General features: G+C 41.5%; 1 protein-coding gene across 3 annotated transcripts in view; it reads left to right on the forward strand.

The window, feature by feature from the left end:
- Positions 1-15,933, forward strand: part of UROS (uroporphyrinogen III synthase) — a 55,660-nt gene extending 39,727 nt beyond the window's left edge. For 2 of the 3 annotated variants that reach the window (XM_061635696.1, XM_061635694.1), the window contains exons 7-10: positions 41-124; positions 7,478-7,563; positions 13,500-13,598; positions 15,024-15,933. In XM_061635696.1, the coding sequence (XP_061491680.1) occupies positions 41-124; positions 7,478-7,563; positions 13,500-13,598; positions 15,024-15,149 (395 nt within the window). In that variant the 3' untranslated portion in view covers positions 15,150-15,933. The remainder of the gene's footprint in view (positions 1-40; positions 125-7,477; positions 7,564-13,499; positions 13,599-15,023) is intronic. The other variant, XM_061635697.1, reaches the window with a different exon arrangement.
- The last annotated feature ends 928 nt before the right edge of the window (positions 15,934-16,861 follow it).

Raw genomic sequence — 16,861 nt, forward strand, 5'->3', positions numbered from 1 at the left:
TCATCATGAATTGAATCCAAGTGTGTTTTTTTCCAAACAGGGGAATCATCCAATTCATTGCCTCTGCTTTTTCCTTGTGGTGCTCTCAAAAGGGAGATGCTTCCAACAATACTCAGGGGGAAAGGTTTGATTTAAAGTGTTTAAAGTACTTTTGAGGATCAGTCTTTCAATTTGAGAAGCACAGGACAAGTGAGACAATGTTGATTATCAGACCAATAATAATATTTTCATACTTGTGGGTTCAAAAATAGCCAACTTATCTCCACTGCATTTCTCATTGTGTGAGGCTCATTCATTCACACCACACATTTATTCCACTATTATTCCATTTTAAACGGTCATGACTTCTCCCCACAAAATCATGGGAACTGTAGTTTGTGAATGGTGCTGAGAGTTATTGTTTGCGATATGATCTCTGGTGCCTCTTCCCTTTCTGAATCCAGCTTGGACATCTGGCATTTCTTGCTCCATATATGGTAAGAGCCTTTGTTGTAGAATCTTGACCATTACTTTACTTGCATGGTGTATTAAGGCAATAGTTCGATAATTACTGCATTCCCTGGGATCCCCTTTCTTTGGAATTAGGATATATATTGAATGCTTCCAGTCTATGGGCCAGTTTAGTTTTCCATATTTCTTGACAAATTTTTGTCAAAATTTGAACAGATTCAGTCTCAGTAGCTTGTAGCAACTCTATTGGTATGCCATCTGTTCCTGGTGATTTGTTTCTTCCAAGTATTTTAAGAGCAGCTTTCCCCTCACATTCTAACATTTCTGGTTCTTCATCATATGGTTCCTCCATGAATGAATCTTTCATTCTCGCATCTCTTTTATAGAGTTCTTCAGTGTATTGCTTCCATCTTCCTTCATTTCCTTGAGGCCAAGGTGGCGGACATGGAAAAGCTGAGAGAGGCAGAGAGGTGTGTGGAGGAGGCCTTCAGGGACGTTATAGCTGTGTCCCACTCCAACGATGATAGCTCTCCTGCTAACATGGACAACGATGGTCTCGGGGAAGGAGAGCATCCAGCTGAGGAAGAGGGAAACGATCCCTTAGAAGGGACCCATTCCTTGGGGGATGAGCAGCTATCCTCTCGTGCCGAGGATATATCTCCAGGGGCTGGAGGGATCCTTGTAGTGGGTGATTCAATCATTAGGAACATAGACAGTGGGGTGTGTGATGGGCGTGTAGACCGCAAGGTGTTTTGCCTGCCTGGTGCGAAGGTTGCGGATATCGCCCGTCGTTTAGATAGTTTGGTAGACAGTGCTGGGAAGGAGTCAGTGGTCGTGGTGCACGTTGGCACCAACGACATGGGGAAATGCAGCCGTGAGGTCCTGGAAGCAAAATTTAGGTTGCTAGGTAGGATGCTGAAAGCCAGGACCTCCAAGGTGGCTTTCTCTGAAATGCTACCGGTTCCACGCGCAGGACCAGCCAGACAGGCCCAGCTTTGCAGTCTCAATGCGTGGATGAGACGATGGTGTCGGGTGGAAGGGTTTGGATTTGTTAGGCACTGGGTAACATTTTGGGACAAGCCGGGCCTGTTCAAAAGGGACAGGCTCCACTTGAACCAGAATGGAACCAGACTGCTGGCACTTAAAATTAAAAAGGTGGCAGAGCAGCTTTTAAACTGACTGAGGGGGGAAACCCGACAGGAGCTGAGAAAGGTCCGGTTCAGAATAAACCTCCCCCGTGGGATAAAAACCAAAGAAATGATGAACTTTTAAAAGGGGTAGGCCTAGAAGTAGGCATTGTGAGAGCAGGGGCACAGGATATAAATTCAGAAGAGCAAAATTACCACAGGCCTAACCACAAGTGCCAAAGACACTTGAAGAGAGACACTGCTTACAAGTGCCTGTACGCTAATGCTAGGAGCCTGCGAACCAAGATGGGAGAACTGGAGTGCTTGGTCTTAGAGGAGAGCATTGATATAGTGAGCATAACGGAGACCTGGTGGAATGGAGAAAACCAGTGGGATACGGTTATCCCTGGATATAAACTATATCGGAAGGACAGGGAAGGACGTATTGGTGGCGGAGTCGCTCTATACGTGAAAGAAGGCATTGAATCCAGCAAGCTCGAAACCCCAAAAGAGGCAGACTCCTCCACAGAATCATTGTGGGTGGTGATACCATGCCCCAGGAGGGACTTAATACTGGGAACGATCTATCGTCGCCCTGATCAAAATGCTGAGGGAGACCTTGAGATGAGATATGAAATTGAGGAAGCATCCAAACTAGGAAATGTGGTAGTAATGGGTGACTTCAACTACCCGGACATAGACTGGCTGCATATGTGTTCCAGTCATGACAAAGAAGCAAAGTTTCTAGATATTCTAAATGACTATTTCCTAGACCAGTTGGTCATGGAACCGACCAGAGGGACGGCAACCCTGGACTTAATCCTCAGTGGGGACCGGGACCTGGTGCAAGATGTAAGTGTTGTTGAACCGATTGGGAGCAGTGACCACAGTGCTATTAAATTAAACATACATGTAACTGGCCAATTGCCAAGAAAATCCAACACAGTCACATTTGACTTCAAAAGAGGAAACTTCACAAAAATGAGGGGATTGGTAAAAAGAAAGCTGAAAAACAAAGTCCAGAGGGTCACATCACTCGAAAATGCTTGGAAGTTGTTTAAAAACACTATATTAGAAGCTCAACTGGAGTGCATACCGCAGATCAGAAAAGGTACCGCCAGGGCCAAGAAGATGCCAGCATGGTTAACGAGCAAAGTCAAGGAAGCTCTTAGAGGCAAAAAGTCTTCCTTCAAAAAATGGAAGTCTTGTCCAAATGAAGAAAATAAAAAAGAACACAAACTCTGGCAAAAGAAATGCAAGAAGACAATAAGGGATGCTAAAAAAGAATTTGAGGAGCACATTGCTAAGAACATAAAAACCAACAACAAAAAATTCTATAAATACATTCAAAGCAGGAGACCATCTAGGGAGACAATTGGGCCCTTGGATGATAAGGGAGTCAAAGGTGTACTAAAGAACGATAAGGAGATTGCAGAGAAGCTAAATGAATTCTTTGCATCTGTCTTCACAGTGGAAGATATAGGGCAGATCCCTGAACCTGAACTAACATTTGCAGGAAGGGGTTCTGAGGAACTGAGACAAATAGTGGTAACGAGAGAGGAAGTTCTAAGCTTAATGGACAGTATAAAAACTGACAAATCACCGGGCCCGGATGGCATCCACCCGAGAGTTCTCAAAGAACTCAAAGGTGAAATTGCTGATCTGCTAACTAAAATATGTAACTTGTCCCTCGGGTCCTCCTCCGTGCCTGAGGACTGGAAAGTGGCAAATGTAACGCCAATCTTCAAAAAGGGATCCAGAGGGGATCCCGGAAATTACAGGCCAGTTAGCTTAACTTCTGTCCCTGGAAAACTGGTAGAAAGTATTATTAAAGCTAGATTAACTAAGCACATAGAAGAACAAGCCTTGCTGAAGCAGAGCCAGCATGGCTTCTGCAAGGGAAAGTCCTGTCTCAGTAACCTATTAGAATTCTTTGAGAGTGTCAACAAGCATATAGATAGAGGTGATCCAGTGGACATAGTGTACTTAGACTTTCAAAAAGCGTTTGACAAGGTACCTCACCAAAGGCTTCTGAGGAAGCTTAGCAGTCATGGAATAAGAGGAGAGGTCCTCTTGTGGATAAGAAATTGGTTAAGAAGCAGAAAGCAGAGAGTAGGAATAAACGGACAGTTCTCCCAATGGAGGGCTGTAGAAAGTGGAGTCCCTCAAGGATCGGTATTGGGACCTGTACTTTTCAACTTGTTCATTAATGACCTAGAATTAGGAGTGAGCAGTGAAGTAGCCAAGTTTGCTGATGACACTAAATTGTTCAGGGTTGTTAAAACAAAAAGGGATTGCGAAGAGCTCCAAAAAGACATCTCCAAACTGAGTGAATGGGCAGAAAAATGGCAAATGCAATTCAATATAAACAAGTGTAAAATTATGCATATTGGAGCAAAAAATCTGAATTTCACATATACGCTCATGGGGTCTGAACTGGCGGTGACCGACCAGGAGAGAGACCTCGGGGTTGTAGTGGACAGCACGATGAAAATGTCGACCCAGTGTGCGGCAGCTGTGAAAAAGGCAAATTCCATGCTAGCGATAATTAGGAAAGGTATTGAAAATAGAACAGCCGATATCATAATGCCATTGTATAAATCTATGGTGCGGCCGCATTTGGAATACTGTGTACAGTTCTGGTCGCCTCATCTCAAAAAGGATATTATAGAGTTGGAAAAGGTTCAGAAGAGGGCAACCAGAATGATCAAGGGGATGGAGTGACTCCCTTACGAGGAAAGGTTGCAGCATTTGGGGCTTTTTAGTTTAGAGAAAAGGCGGGTCAGAGGAGACATGATAGAAGTGTATAAAATTATGCATGGCATTGAGAAAGTGGATAGAGAAAAGTTCTTCTCCCTCTCTCATAATACTAGAACTCGTGGACATTCAAAGAAGCTGAATGTTGGAAGATTCAGGACAGACAAAAGGAAGTACTTCTTTACTCAGTGCATAATTAAATTATGGAATTTGCTCCCACAGGATGCAGTAATGGCCACCAGCTTGGACGGCTTTAAAAGAAGATTAGACAAATTCATGGAGGACAGGGCTATCAATGGCTACTAGCCATGATGGCTGTGCTGTGCCACCCTAGTCAGAGGCAGCATGCTTCTGAAAACCAGTTGCCGGAAGCCTCAGGAGGGGAGAGTGTTCTTGCACTCGGGTCCTGCTTGCGGGCTTCCCCCAGGCACCTGGTTGGCCACTGTGAGAACAGGATGCTGGACTAGATGGGCCACTGGCCTGATCCAGCAGGCTCTTCTTATGTTCTTATGTTCCTTTTATTTCATCTCGGTCAGTCAGTGTGTTTCCCTGTTGATTATTCAACATCCCTACTCTCGGTTTAAATTTCCCTTTCATTTCTCTAATCTTTTGGAATAGGGTTCTGGTTCTTCCCTTTTTGTTGTCCTCTTCTATTTCTATACAATAACTATTGTAATAGTTCTCTTTGTCCCTATGTACCAGTTACTGTATTGTTGCATTTAGGGTTCTGACCGTGTTTCTATCTCCTTTTGCTTTCCTTCTCTCTTTACCCATTGAGAGTTATTAGGAGACCTCTGTTGCCCTTCCAGAGTTGTTTAATAGTCAGTCCCTCTTCCCAGGGAACTCTGGGAATAGCAGTTCTGTGAGGGGAATTGGGGTCTCCTAACAACTCTCATCACCCTTCACAAACTATAGTTCTCAGGATGCTTTGGGGGAAGTCATGACTGTTTAAAGTGGAATAATAGTGGAATAAATGTATGGTGCGAATGTGGCCCAACGAATCTACCAACATAACCAATCTTTGGCCAAATACACTTATCACTGCAGTTTTGAGTAGGGAGCCATTTGTTCAAGGTGATCCCTTCATGAAAAACTCAGTTATGTTATTTTTAAATATCTATAAAATTATAACAAGAAGTGGATTCAAGATTTAAAACTCAAGAGTATTATAAAGAACTGTGTGACTCAGAAATGTGGCATGACTGTCCTGAAGAAATGTAATCGTACTGAGAAGACTGTGCCGATAATTATTCGTATGACAACCTAGATCTTACCAAGGAGCAACTTCATACTAATACAGTCTGCAAAGTATCAGTGTGTGCCCAACTTCTGGTTTTGCTGAAGCCAAAATGATGGTGCATAAATGAACCTCTTAATAATCTCCCTATACAATGACCCATCCTTGCCCATTTCTCTGGCATGTAGCACAAAGTGGGTCACTGTCATTTATACCATCAACAAAGACTGTCCTGGTATTGATGGTGATGACTCATCATGCATTGTTGGCACAGACAGTACTCCACAGTTTTATTCCATTAGTATTGTAGCTAGTACTCCCTAATAGCCCATCCCCAGTAGCCTAGGTGAATTGTCCTGAACCCTTGTGTTGCTGTGGTCCCTAGTTCAAATCTGGATGAAACCTCCACTCAAGAAATGGCAGGAGGTTGTACCTTTATAATCTAGTTATGTTGCTTAGAAGCAGTTGTGTCACCTTAGAACACGAGGAAGGAATTAGATCTGGCCAACAGACTGTATCTATATCTCCCCTACCCCCCTCCCAGGCTGCCCATCTATAAATCACATAACATCATAGTGATTTCAGATGGCTGCACCCTGAGGCTTCTTATTGAGAACTTCAGAGTGCAGCCAATCCCAGCAGGGGGTTCCAGTCAATGCCAATCAGTTGATCGGCACTGGTTGCAACTCCCACTTTTGCAGGGATCGGCTGAACTCAGAAGCTCCTTAATGGACAGGGCTTGCATTTGGTGCCAAATGTTAAAGGCACAAAATGCAAACCCCACCTGCCAAGGCATAATCAAGAACACGCTTTAAGGCTCTTGATTGTTCCTTTGCAGCCTGCCCCATACCTAATATCTCATATAATGTCAGGTGTTGGAAGGTAGATGTGGTTTGGAGAAAATGGCCTTGTGGACCAAATTCTGACCCATGCTGGGCCTAATTAAATCTGTGAGCTGGATTAAAACCACTACTGATTTTAAATACCTGCTTTTGATAGATAATAGCCCAAAGTTAGAATGAGATAAGATTACTGCTTCCTTCAGATAGCCAGTATGCAGCCAATGTTATGGCTACTAATTCAGACATTACAATGGACAATTGGCAGGTCAATTAGAAGTATGTCCAAATTCTAAGAGGAGGAGATTGTACCCACTTTCCCATCTTAAGAATCCCTAGTTCCATTGGTGAGAAAACTGATTGTTACATATAAAATGTATTTGAGGATCCTGCTTTCAATTCCTTGAAATCATTCTCCCTGCACGTGCTCTTCATGGATTCCCAAATCAATCTCAGGTGGAGATATTTCCCATTTATCCAATATTCTGATAATAAATCCAAAATACTATAGTTGTCTACTCCATGACAGATCTTGTCCAGTCAGTTAAGATTTATTGCAAGATTTTAAATGCTCAAATTATGGATTTTCTAGAAATGTAATGTATAAATATAACTTGACCTCTGAATTTCTTTGTTCAGGTATAATGCTTGTATTTTTAAGCCCTTGAAAAATCTTCAGGCTCATGTTGTGTTGTGTGGGATTCTTGTTCAATTTGCCTCATATGCCTTGATTTGTTTCCTAGCCAATCTTTGCATGATATATGAAATGACTACATTATAGCACCAACCACTCAGAATTTCCACTCCTAGTAGGAGAAAGGGTGGGATATAAATCTAATAAATAAATAAATAATTTCTATAAATGACAATTTTTTTTAAAAAAAATCATAAGAACTTTGCTTTCAAAGTTAGAGGTAGTTGTTTTTGGATTTGGGGCAGCATCTGCTAGATACACATAAATTCTAGTATAAATACTCAGTATAATTTCAGTTTAAATGTGTTTTAATTTAATTGAAACTGATAGACACCTGTTTAATCATTAATATATTTTACTGCTTTTATTGCAGGCATTGCACTGGAAGGCCTTACCGTTTACCAAACTATTCAACATCCTAATCTTCAAGAATCCTTGAGGAATTATTTCATACAACAGGTATTTCATTTTCTGAGCAGTTATGCTACATTTTGAGGAAAATATTATGTTCGCTTGGTTGTTTGGTAAGTTAGTATTGCTGTGGAGGAGCGAGACCAACTAACAAGCTCCTTAAGTTATTTATTTCCAGCTATTGAGGCAGAATTCCTCTGGCTGTTCTTTTAATCATCTTAAATACAATACATTTGATAAAAATGGGACTGGTCCTCAGATATTTTTATAATACAAAACATAGTAACACCTAAACATATTTATGGTTTTATATTACATAAAACTTGAACATTTCTTACCACACTAATGATATCAGCATATATCTTTTTTTTTCCTTCAGTGCCTTTTTTCAGATGTTCAGCCTATTTCAGATGCACTCACAGAAAGATATCAAGTAATCTAATATCTGGTTCAGTTGTGCATTATGTTCCAAGCTCCATGGTTTTTAGGCATTATGGCAGCAATCTAGAATTAGAATGGTCCTTTTAAAGTAAATGGGACTCCTGCAAAGTATGTGGACTTGAAGTTGCTGTGACAGCCATCTTAAAACCCCAAATGAGGGAAACCAGGTCCACACCCCTAGTTACATTTTCCCCTCACTGGCACCAGTTGTCTCACCTCATCTGCCTATTGTAACCTTTGCTAAGTTACTGACAGTCCATATGGTGACTTCCCAAAATAGGAGCTGTAATATAAATGTGAGAGCACATGTCTCCATGTGCATGACCAGTTCTATATGGGTTCCAGTACTATCTTTAAAACTTGTTAAATCCCAACATTAAGGGGTATAGGAACGCAAAGAAAAAATGTTTTATTCTATTTTTTTTAGACCAAGAACTTTAAAATGCACATGTATAGCTAGCATATAAGCCAAGTGCCAGGCCCGGCCTCCAAGAGGTCTTCTGTATCTTTAAAAGTTGTGCAGGGGGAAGGGAGAATTCCACCTTGTGGTTTTTCTCATTATAGTGTTGCAAGAACACCTGCACTTGGCTGACTTTCTCTTCTCCTAAAGATACAGGATCAGTCTCAGGCCATGGACCTGGCAACCCTATCCCTAACTGACCAAACTATTTTTTACGCTCTTCCCTGCCCCCCTTCTGAACATTCCATTTGCAGGATTGGCTAATGATGGAACAGGATAGATCCTAGGTCTGTACTTCACAGTTGCATCTTACCATTTTCTTGTCTCACTTCCTAAAATTTCTGTAGAGTTTTTTTTCCTGAAGTAAAGTTTTTTTCCTCACTGTTGAATGTAGAGGGTTAACAGTATGTAAATTGTCTTTTCTGCTGAGAGCTGTAGAGATACAAGGCCAGAGGGGTGCAGGTAGATGAATGTCAGTTTAACTGCCATTTTATATTGCGTCAAAACAAAGATAGTTCTGGGAGCTAGAATTCTGACTTTATATACAGACACAGTGAATTGAAAACTGATGAGATGTAATTGGTCAGTCGGTGGACATTCTGCCTCAACCCACTGGACCAGGGTTGTGGTCTGATGGGTGAGGAGGGAGAATTCCACCCAAATTTGCAATGATTGGAGAGAGAGAGTGAGACCCCCTGTTTGGAAATAAAACACCTGTCTCAAGCCACAGAGTAGAGTTGGTCAGAGTGTGTCTGGAGGGTGTGGGAAGAAGGAGACAAAAGAAGCAGCAGGTCAGCTGAAGGAAGAGAAACTGGAGGCAGGCAGAGGACACAGACTTTGGCTGTGGGCACACTAGTTGCTTCAAAAGCAGTGAGGTTTTTCTGGCTGCATGTTGAAATGACTCTGCCCTTGGCTGGCCACATCTCCTTCCCCCCTGCTGACTTCAGACCGTTCAGGACCTCCCACAGCAAAGTGTTGGGCCAATCGTTCTCTGTACCTGAACCTAGAGCAAAGTGTTTCCATTGGTCACACCTGGAGGGGCACCTGATCTACCAATCAGTTATGAAATCTGTCTGAAGCTGAATTTAAAAAAACGCACCCAAGCTAATCTGACCAGGTTTGAGAGTAAAAAGAAGTGGAGATTGACTAGTATTGTGTGCCCCTGTTTCCAGGAAAAGGAGGTGGCAACTCACTGGGACAAGCACAATAGTAAGTGTGTCTCCACCCACAGAGGCTTGGAAAGCCTAAGAGAAGCCAAGAGCTGGAATAGGTTGCTGGAACTGAGGAGGTCTGCAGGGAAGGGTGTGTGTCCTAAGAGGCAGCCTTTTAGAGAGTTCTGCAGCCAAGAGTCAGAAGGGCTGTTGAGTGCTTGAGGCAGCAGAGGTTGCTGGACCAGGGAGAAGACTTCAGGAGAAGCCCAGATAGAGCCCTGAGAAATTCCAGATGGAAGAGATCTTAGATCTGAGTGAGGAGTGCAAGTTTAATCCTCAGTGCCTATGTGATGAATGTCAAGTGGGTAAGAGTGGTTCAGGGAAATTGACTATAGATTAAAAAGGGGGAAGTGGATCTCATACTTATCTTTTTAAAGAAACAGTAACCTTATAGTGAAACCATTCTGAGTTAAAGAAACAGTAGCCAAGTGAAACTCAGCATATATTAACCGTACAACCATCTGTTTAGAGTAATAGTTATATACAATAAAAATATAATTTTATTTTGCTTTCACTTTAAAGTTGAGTCTGTACTTTTTTGTCCCAAGCTTATCGACAGCTACAGGCGGGTAAATTGACCTGATATTTAAATACATGGTGGCAGTGGTAAAAGAGTTAGAAAGATAAGTAAAAGGTTCTAGCTAATGTAAAGGAACAAAAACTAATGTACAAGACACCACTCCATGACAAATAAAAAGTAGTGAAATATTGCAGGGGATCTCCACAATATTATATACTTGAATATTTGTCTTCAGACAGACTTCAGCAAAATAGATGTAAAACTACTGATAATTGTTTTGTTACGGGCCAAGCCCCTTATTTTCATTTGTTTGTATTTGTTTCCGACTTAAGTGCCTGTTTTTCTGTAAAAGTTCTGTTTTTTACAGAGCAGTTTCTCTCCCCCTCCCAAATCTCATTCAGACACTGCAACATAACTGCTGAGTCCAGAATACTAAACATATAGATAACAGGTCTGGGAAGAGGGCCGACATGTCTGTTTGAAGAGATGGAACTCCTTAAAATGTAGTTATCTGTTTAGAAGTCTTACAAGACTCAGAAGAGAATCGGTGATCAGCAGGGATTCAGTAGTCAGAAGGGATTGAGAGGCCAGGTTCTAGAATGCACATCTCTTGATAATAAAGAATATAAAAATGCCAAACACCCAGTGTTCAGGACCAGTGCTATACACCTGGTCGAAGCAAGGAGAGTTGTGTATCCTATATATCCCATCTGATGATGAGAGATATTTCCAAATACTTTAACTATTTTAGTATGACTTTGAGTATGGACCCAGTCTTTTACAATATTGTAACCTAACAGATTCTGTAAATTGAAGGTGTTATTGTCGGGATGCAGGATTGGGGCCCTGTTGTTTCAGAGGAGGAGGAGGAGGAGGAGATCAGTTGGCCCGAGCTGTGGGAAGAAGAGCCAGAGGAAGGGGGGGAATCTCAGAGATAGAGCCGTCTCACAGTGAAGACCTTGAAGCTTTCACAGACACAGAAGCTGGGCTTCCCACGCCTCCTCCCCTTTCTCAACTAGAGCAGCTGGAAAGGGAGGGAGGTGAAGGGGGAATTCAACTCCCTCCTGATCCAGGGAAAAGTCAGTCTGACAGTTTAAGCACATCAACCCCCCCCCGCTTTCGCCCATACCAGAGGCAGAATCCTCAGAAGGGGAGGGGGCCGTACTTCCCCCCTCACCACGCACACGAAGACAGCAAAAGAGAGCAAGGGGAAGAGAGAGAAGGGGTGTGGATGAGAGTGCATTGAGGCGGAGTGAGAGAATTTGCGCCAGAAAGGCCCCTTCTTAAGGGAAGGGGGGGAAAGGGATTCCTTGTTCTGTCAACTCTCTTGTATGTCACAGGATATGTTTTTGTAGTGCAACTTCATGAGAAGATGTAGTTTGTGTCTGGATATTACTTTAATAAAGACTGAATTGCTTTCACCAACTGGCCTGGTTCCTGAGTCCCATCCTGGATACGACAGTTATATTTCAAAGTTTAAAGTTTCTGTATTTCATATATTGATTGTATACTGCAATATACCTGCTTCTGATAGGTATTTCTGATTTATGTTTATGATATGTTGGCCCAGGCTGACTAGAGCGTATTTAATAGTGGTCATGCGTAAGGCATGAACAAATAAAACATTTTAAGGATATTCTGCTATCAGCTTCCCCTTTGTTTTCCTGGTACCTCCCAAGACCCATGGATTCATACGTGGGATCTCCAAACAATAGCCTGCCTATTTAAGATGAATCTAAATATAGTACCTTATGCTATTACTGATTTTTGCTTGTCTGCACATGGCAGTCTTCATCAGTATTCATTGGCTTCTTACTGTGTGTGTGTGTGTGTGTGTGTGTGTGTGTCAGTGTGTCAGAGAGAGAGAGAGAGAGAGTTCCATAGAAGGTTAGGATCCTGAGGCAGTTAGAGCCATCCCCCCACTATCTACGATCTGGATGAATTGAATACTGTCTGGCAGAGGACCCTCACTAATTCTTGCTGCATTTGCAGTTGTGATTTCACCCTTGTTGCTCCATCAGCACCCTCACCCCCACAAGTGGGAATTAGGAACTTTGAAGAGCTACTGCTTTCTTCTTACAATGTTTCCCTGTGAAATGGTTTTAGGAGGGGTCCTCTTCTAATTCCATTGTTGAGATTAGTTCCCTAGACCACAGATACTTGCATGCAGCAGCAGGCTGTCTCATACACATCTGGATCCTTGAATCTCTGTATGCTCACTTGTGGAGTTTATGGTTGGTGCTGATCAGTAGTCCAACCATACAGAGCAAGTTTAGAATGGGGTGAGTCCTTGTGAGTTTTTTAAAAAGGGGAAAACCGGCATTAGAAAGGATGTCTATAATACCTGTGGTATCTTGGTTATAGAATCCAAGCTCCAGAATTGCCTATAACATATTAGAAATGAGGAGCTCCTGACTGACTATGTAGATTCTTATTTATTAAATGTGTATCTCGCACCTTCCTCTAAAGGAAGCCAGGGGATAAAAAGGACTATTGTTCAAGATGTATAATATTTGGTTGTCCATAAGTGATTCAAGAAGCAACAGGTTTAAGAATGTATGGGGGGGGAATGACCAGATATATAATATCAGAGCAATAATTGATATATTTACTATAAAATTTAGCATCAGAGAAAATCAATGCAAGGTAGTAGTGAATCAATGATATCTCAGCACACTTCATCTATTTAAAATATATAAACAGGAGTTAGATCAATCCTGGCAATGTGTAAAACCACAGGAGACTTCAAACAAATTTGGTGGAGTTGTTTAAAGATTATGAACTTTTGGAGAAAAATTAAAAACTTAATGGACTTGATATTAGGCTATGAAATTCTTTTAGACCTGATTGTCATGCTGTATACTGACTATACATGACTATATATTGGTGAAACATCAGGAGTTAATTTGGAATCTTTTAATCACAACTGGAATATTGATAGCCACCAAGTGGAGAAGTAATGAGTTATCTTCTAGGAAAACTCTTCTAATGAAAGTGGAAGAAACAACTAAAATGGTTATGTATACACACAGACACAATGTAATATTCACTAATAGGCAAAAAACCTTGCGGTTTAAGAAGGTAGCTATAGCCAACAGATATTTCTATCAAACTTTTAAAAGCAGGGAAATTGGGCAGCTATAGTGAATGCACCAGGGGAGCAGGAGACCTGACCTCCTCTCTGAGATATTGGACTGCCCTACAAATTGGTCAAAATGCAAACACAATTTGGGTTGGTCTTTCCTGTGTAGCTTGGAAGTGAAAAACAAGCACCCTTTGTTTGAGCACATGGCTAGAGATTCAACCAGAAAGAAATGTCAATTCTCTTTCTCTTTTTAATACTTTTCTGCAGGGTATTCCTGCTAGTGTGACATTCTTCAGTCCATCTGGTGTCAAATATTGTCTGAAGCAGATTCAGAAATTGGCTGGCGATCTCATTCCCCAAATTAAGGTAAAAGTCTATTACAGAGCTAATATGGCATTGTGGTTCAAAAAGAGTTCTGATTTAAGAGTTTTCTGTTCCTGATTATCATTGTGTTATAAGCTTTTCTGCCTCTTGACTATAGTGGTGTGGATGGTAATTGTTCACTGTCAGATTGCCTCTTTAGAATGATATTCACTAATAGGCAAAAAAAACCTTGCAGTTTAAGAACACACCTATAGTCAACAGATATTTCTATCAAATTTTTAAAAGCAGAGAAATTGGGCTCCTATAGTGAATGCACCAGGGGAGCAAGAGACCTGACCTCCTCTCTGAGATATTGGACTGCCCTACAAATTGGTCAAAATGCAAACACAATTTGGGTTGGTGTTTCACAGTCCAATCCACTTGCTGTATAGCTTGGAAGAATTTGGTAGCATGTGCCTCTGAACATATGGTGAGTGGTGGCAACACCTAAAATCAGCCCAAATAATAGAAAGAAGGCATGTGCTGCACTGATCTTGTTTTAGCAGGGAGGAAGCAACATTAAGACAGTTGATATAGTTCAGATACATGTGCCTCTGAGCATATGGTGAGTGGTAGCAACTGTTACCAAATTCCTCCAAGCTACACAGGAAATGGATTGGATAGCATGGGGGGTATTTTCAATTTAACATTGCGGAATGTGAAAAATACATGGTGGCTGTATATTTAAGTGTAGGTGGCCAGGACAGGGGGAATGTTTTTCCTATATCCCTGAGGGACACAGAATTTATTTACTGACTAGAATCACATTAATCAGTGGATGTTGTTATGGTGTAACTGAAAGGAGAATAAGAAGCAAAAGGATCCCATGCCAGTGCAAGCCAGTTCCATTTCAGTTGAATTATTTCTTCAGTTCAGTGTTGATAGAATATGAATTCTTAACTACATGTGACATTAAGTGCATATTTGCATGTGTTTGACTTTTTTTTTTTGGCCATCAGAGGAGAGAATTGAGGCTGCAGCACGTGGTGGGGATGTTAATCCTTTCCACCCATGCTGCAGTTTTGATGAAAGTCACCATCCTGAAAATGCTCTTGGCACCAATGGCCACTTCCCCCCACCCAGGTAAATAGTGAGGGTGAGATGCAATGGGCTAATACTCATCCAGCTGCACCATGGTCCCAATCCAGTAATGGCTTACTGTGAATGCACAGGTCTCACCCACTTCACTCTTCCCTGTTAATGTATGAGGGAAACAAACCACAATCCATAGCTTAGTGTCAAGACCACTGGATACTATTTTAACCCTTAATCCAAAACCAAATACATACATGGCCTTGGAATACATTTCTGAAAACTATAATATTGATCTCCTGCAAGGAAAAATGTTATCAGGCAGCTGATTAGCATAACAAGAGATGCTGCCAATAATGTATCTGTCTCTACTGTGTAACATGGGTGTCATTTCAGTTTGCTGCTATAGGTCCAACAACAGCTGAAACTATGGCTGCTGAAGGAATCCCAGTGAGCTGCACTGCCCAGAGCCCTACTCCACAGGATCTCACTGCTTGCATTAAAAGGAGTCTCCAGTTGTAGAGCTACTGATAGATTTTGAGACTATATGTGTTTGATATTATGCTATTTGGAAGAAATGGCATATCTACAATGAAATAACTTTTTGTCAGTGTGTGTAACACATGCATATTTGTAGCGTTCATTGGGACTAGAAGTCATGTTCAGCTCTGGCTTGTAAGACTCTTGTGTATATCTTCATATTGTATTAACAGTGGGGCTGAATACAAATTACAGTTAAACTCAGTTGTTAAAATTGGCCATAACAGTAGCTGTCTAACACAGTTAGCACCTTGTTTTTTCTTAGCCTGAGAAATGTGAAAGATTTAGCACTACTGAGTAAGCTTTAAAAATAGTAGCAAACTAGCATTAGGTGCTCTGTTGCCATCTAATTAAATCTTATATTTAGTGTAAGTAATGTTGTTGTAGGCCAGATGAAGTCTTTGTTGCACCTAAACTCCCTTCAGAAATACAGAATAAAAGTAGACTTCTATAATGATCCTCCACCTAATATTTATACAGTCTGTATTTATCTTTTTTTGCATTGCCTTCTATGTATTTAACACCTTATGCAGATTTTTAATAAATGTTCTCTGGTACTGTGAATAAATAGCATATAGGTGTGACTGTAGGTTAGGCTGTGAAGGTGCTTGTTTGGATTTAGTCGTGTGTACTTCTGACAAGTGTTCTGTATAACAGCTAGCTCAGTTTATACAACAAAAGTGTGTCCTCCAACAATGTTTTGCATCATCCTTAGGAGGAAGGAAAAATAGGTATCATAATTCCAATAAAGTAGTTATGAAATATACTTGCTGTTCTGTTGTACCTTGAAAGACATAGGGACATGCCTTACACTGACTCAGACAATTGGTCCATCTCGCTCAATAATATTGTCTAGAGTTTCAGATGGGGTTCTTTCCCAGCCCTAGCTAGATGGGCGGCGAATTGAACCTGGGACCTTCTGCATTACAAAGCATCCACTTTGAGTTACAGCCCTTCCCTGAGGACAGGGTCAGGTTACTTAAATCAGGTAAGGTGTCTAAGGCTGCAATCCTAGCCCCACTTTCTGGGGAGTAAGCCCTATTGAATTCAGTAGGATTTACTTGTGAGTAAACATTGTTAAGATTATGCTGTAGGTTAGGCTAGGTAACAAAAAAGACAATCACCATGAGTACGGGGTCAGAGCATTTATATCTACAAGGAAAAGGCTAAAGCCTTTGGGACTTTTGAGTTTAGAAAAAGAGGCAAATAAGGGGGTATAATTGCTGTTGCTGTAAGGCAGTGGTGGGGAACTACATGAGGGCCTGATTCGAACTCAGCCAAACTTCCAGAGGTCACATTTGAATGGTGGGCAGGGCAAAAAACAACCCAAAATAAATCAGAGAATAAATGTTTTCCCCAGCCCTCCATCCCATTCATCCATACATGGAAATTTTCCAAACAAAGCAAAGCTATGATCAGACCAAAGACCAATTCCCCTATTAGACACGTCATGGCAAGCGGAGCTATGGCTAAAGCCCAGACCAGAGCGGCAGAGTGGGCTCACCATTCCTCCCTCCACTGCTTTTGAAACTGGAGTCAGGAAATGCATGGAGCTTCTGAATGCTATGAGGCAAAGGTGGGTGAGGTTTGAGAACATTAGCAATGTCCTAAGAAACAGCAGCTTCCTGCTGTTTCCTAGGCTGTGAACACACTAGTCACCAGATCAAAGCATTTCCATTAGCCACACCTGGAGG

This window comes from Rhineura floridana, chromosome 7 (genome assembly GCF_030035675.1).
Source record: "Rhineura floridana isolate rRhiFlo1 chromosome 7, rRhiFlo1.hap2, whole genome shotgun sequence".
Lineage (NCBI taxonomy): Eukaryota > Metazoa > Chordata > Lepidosauria > Squamata > Rhineuridae > Rhineura > Rhineura floridana.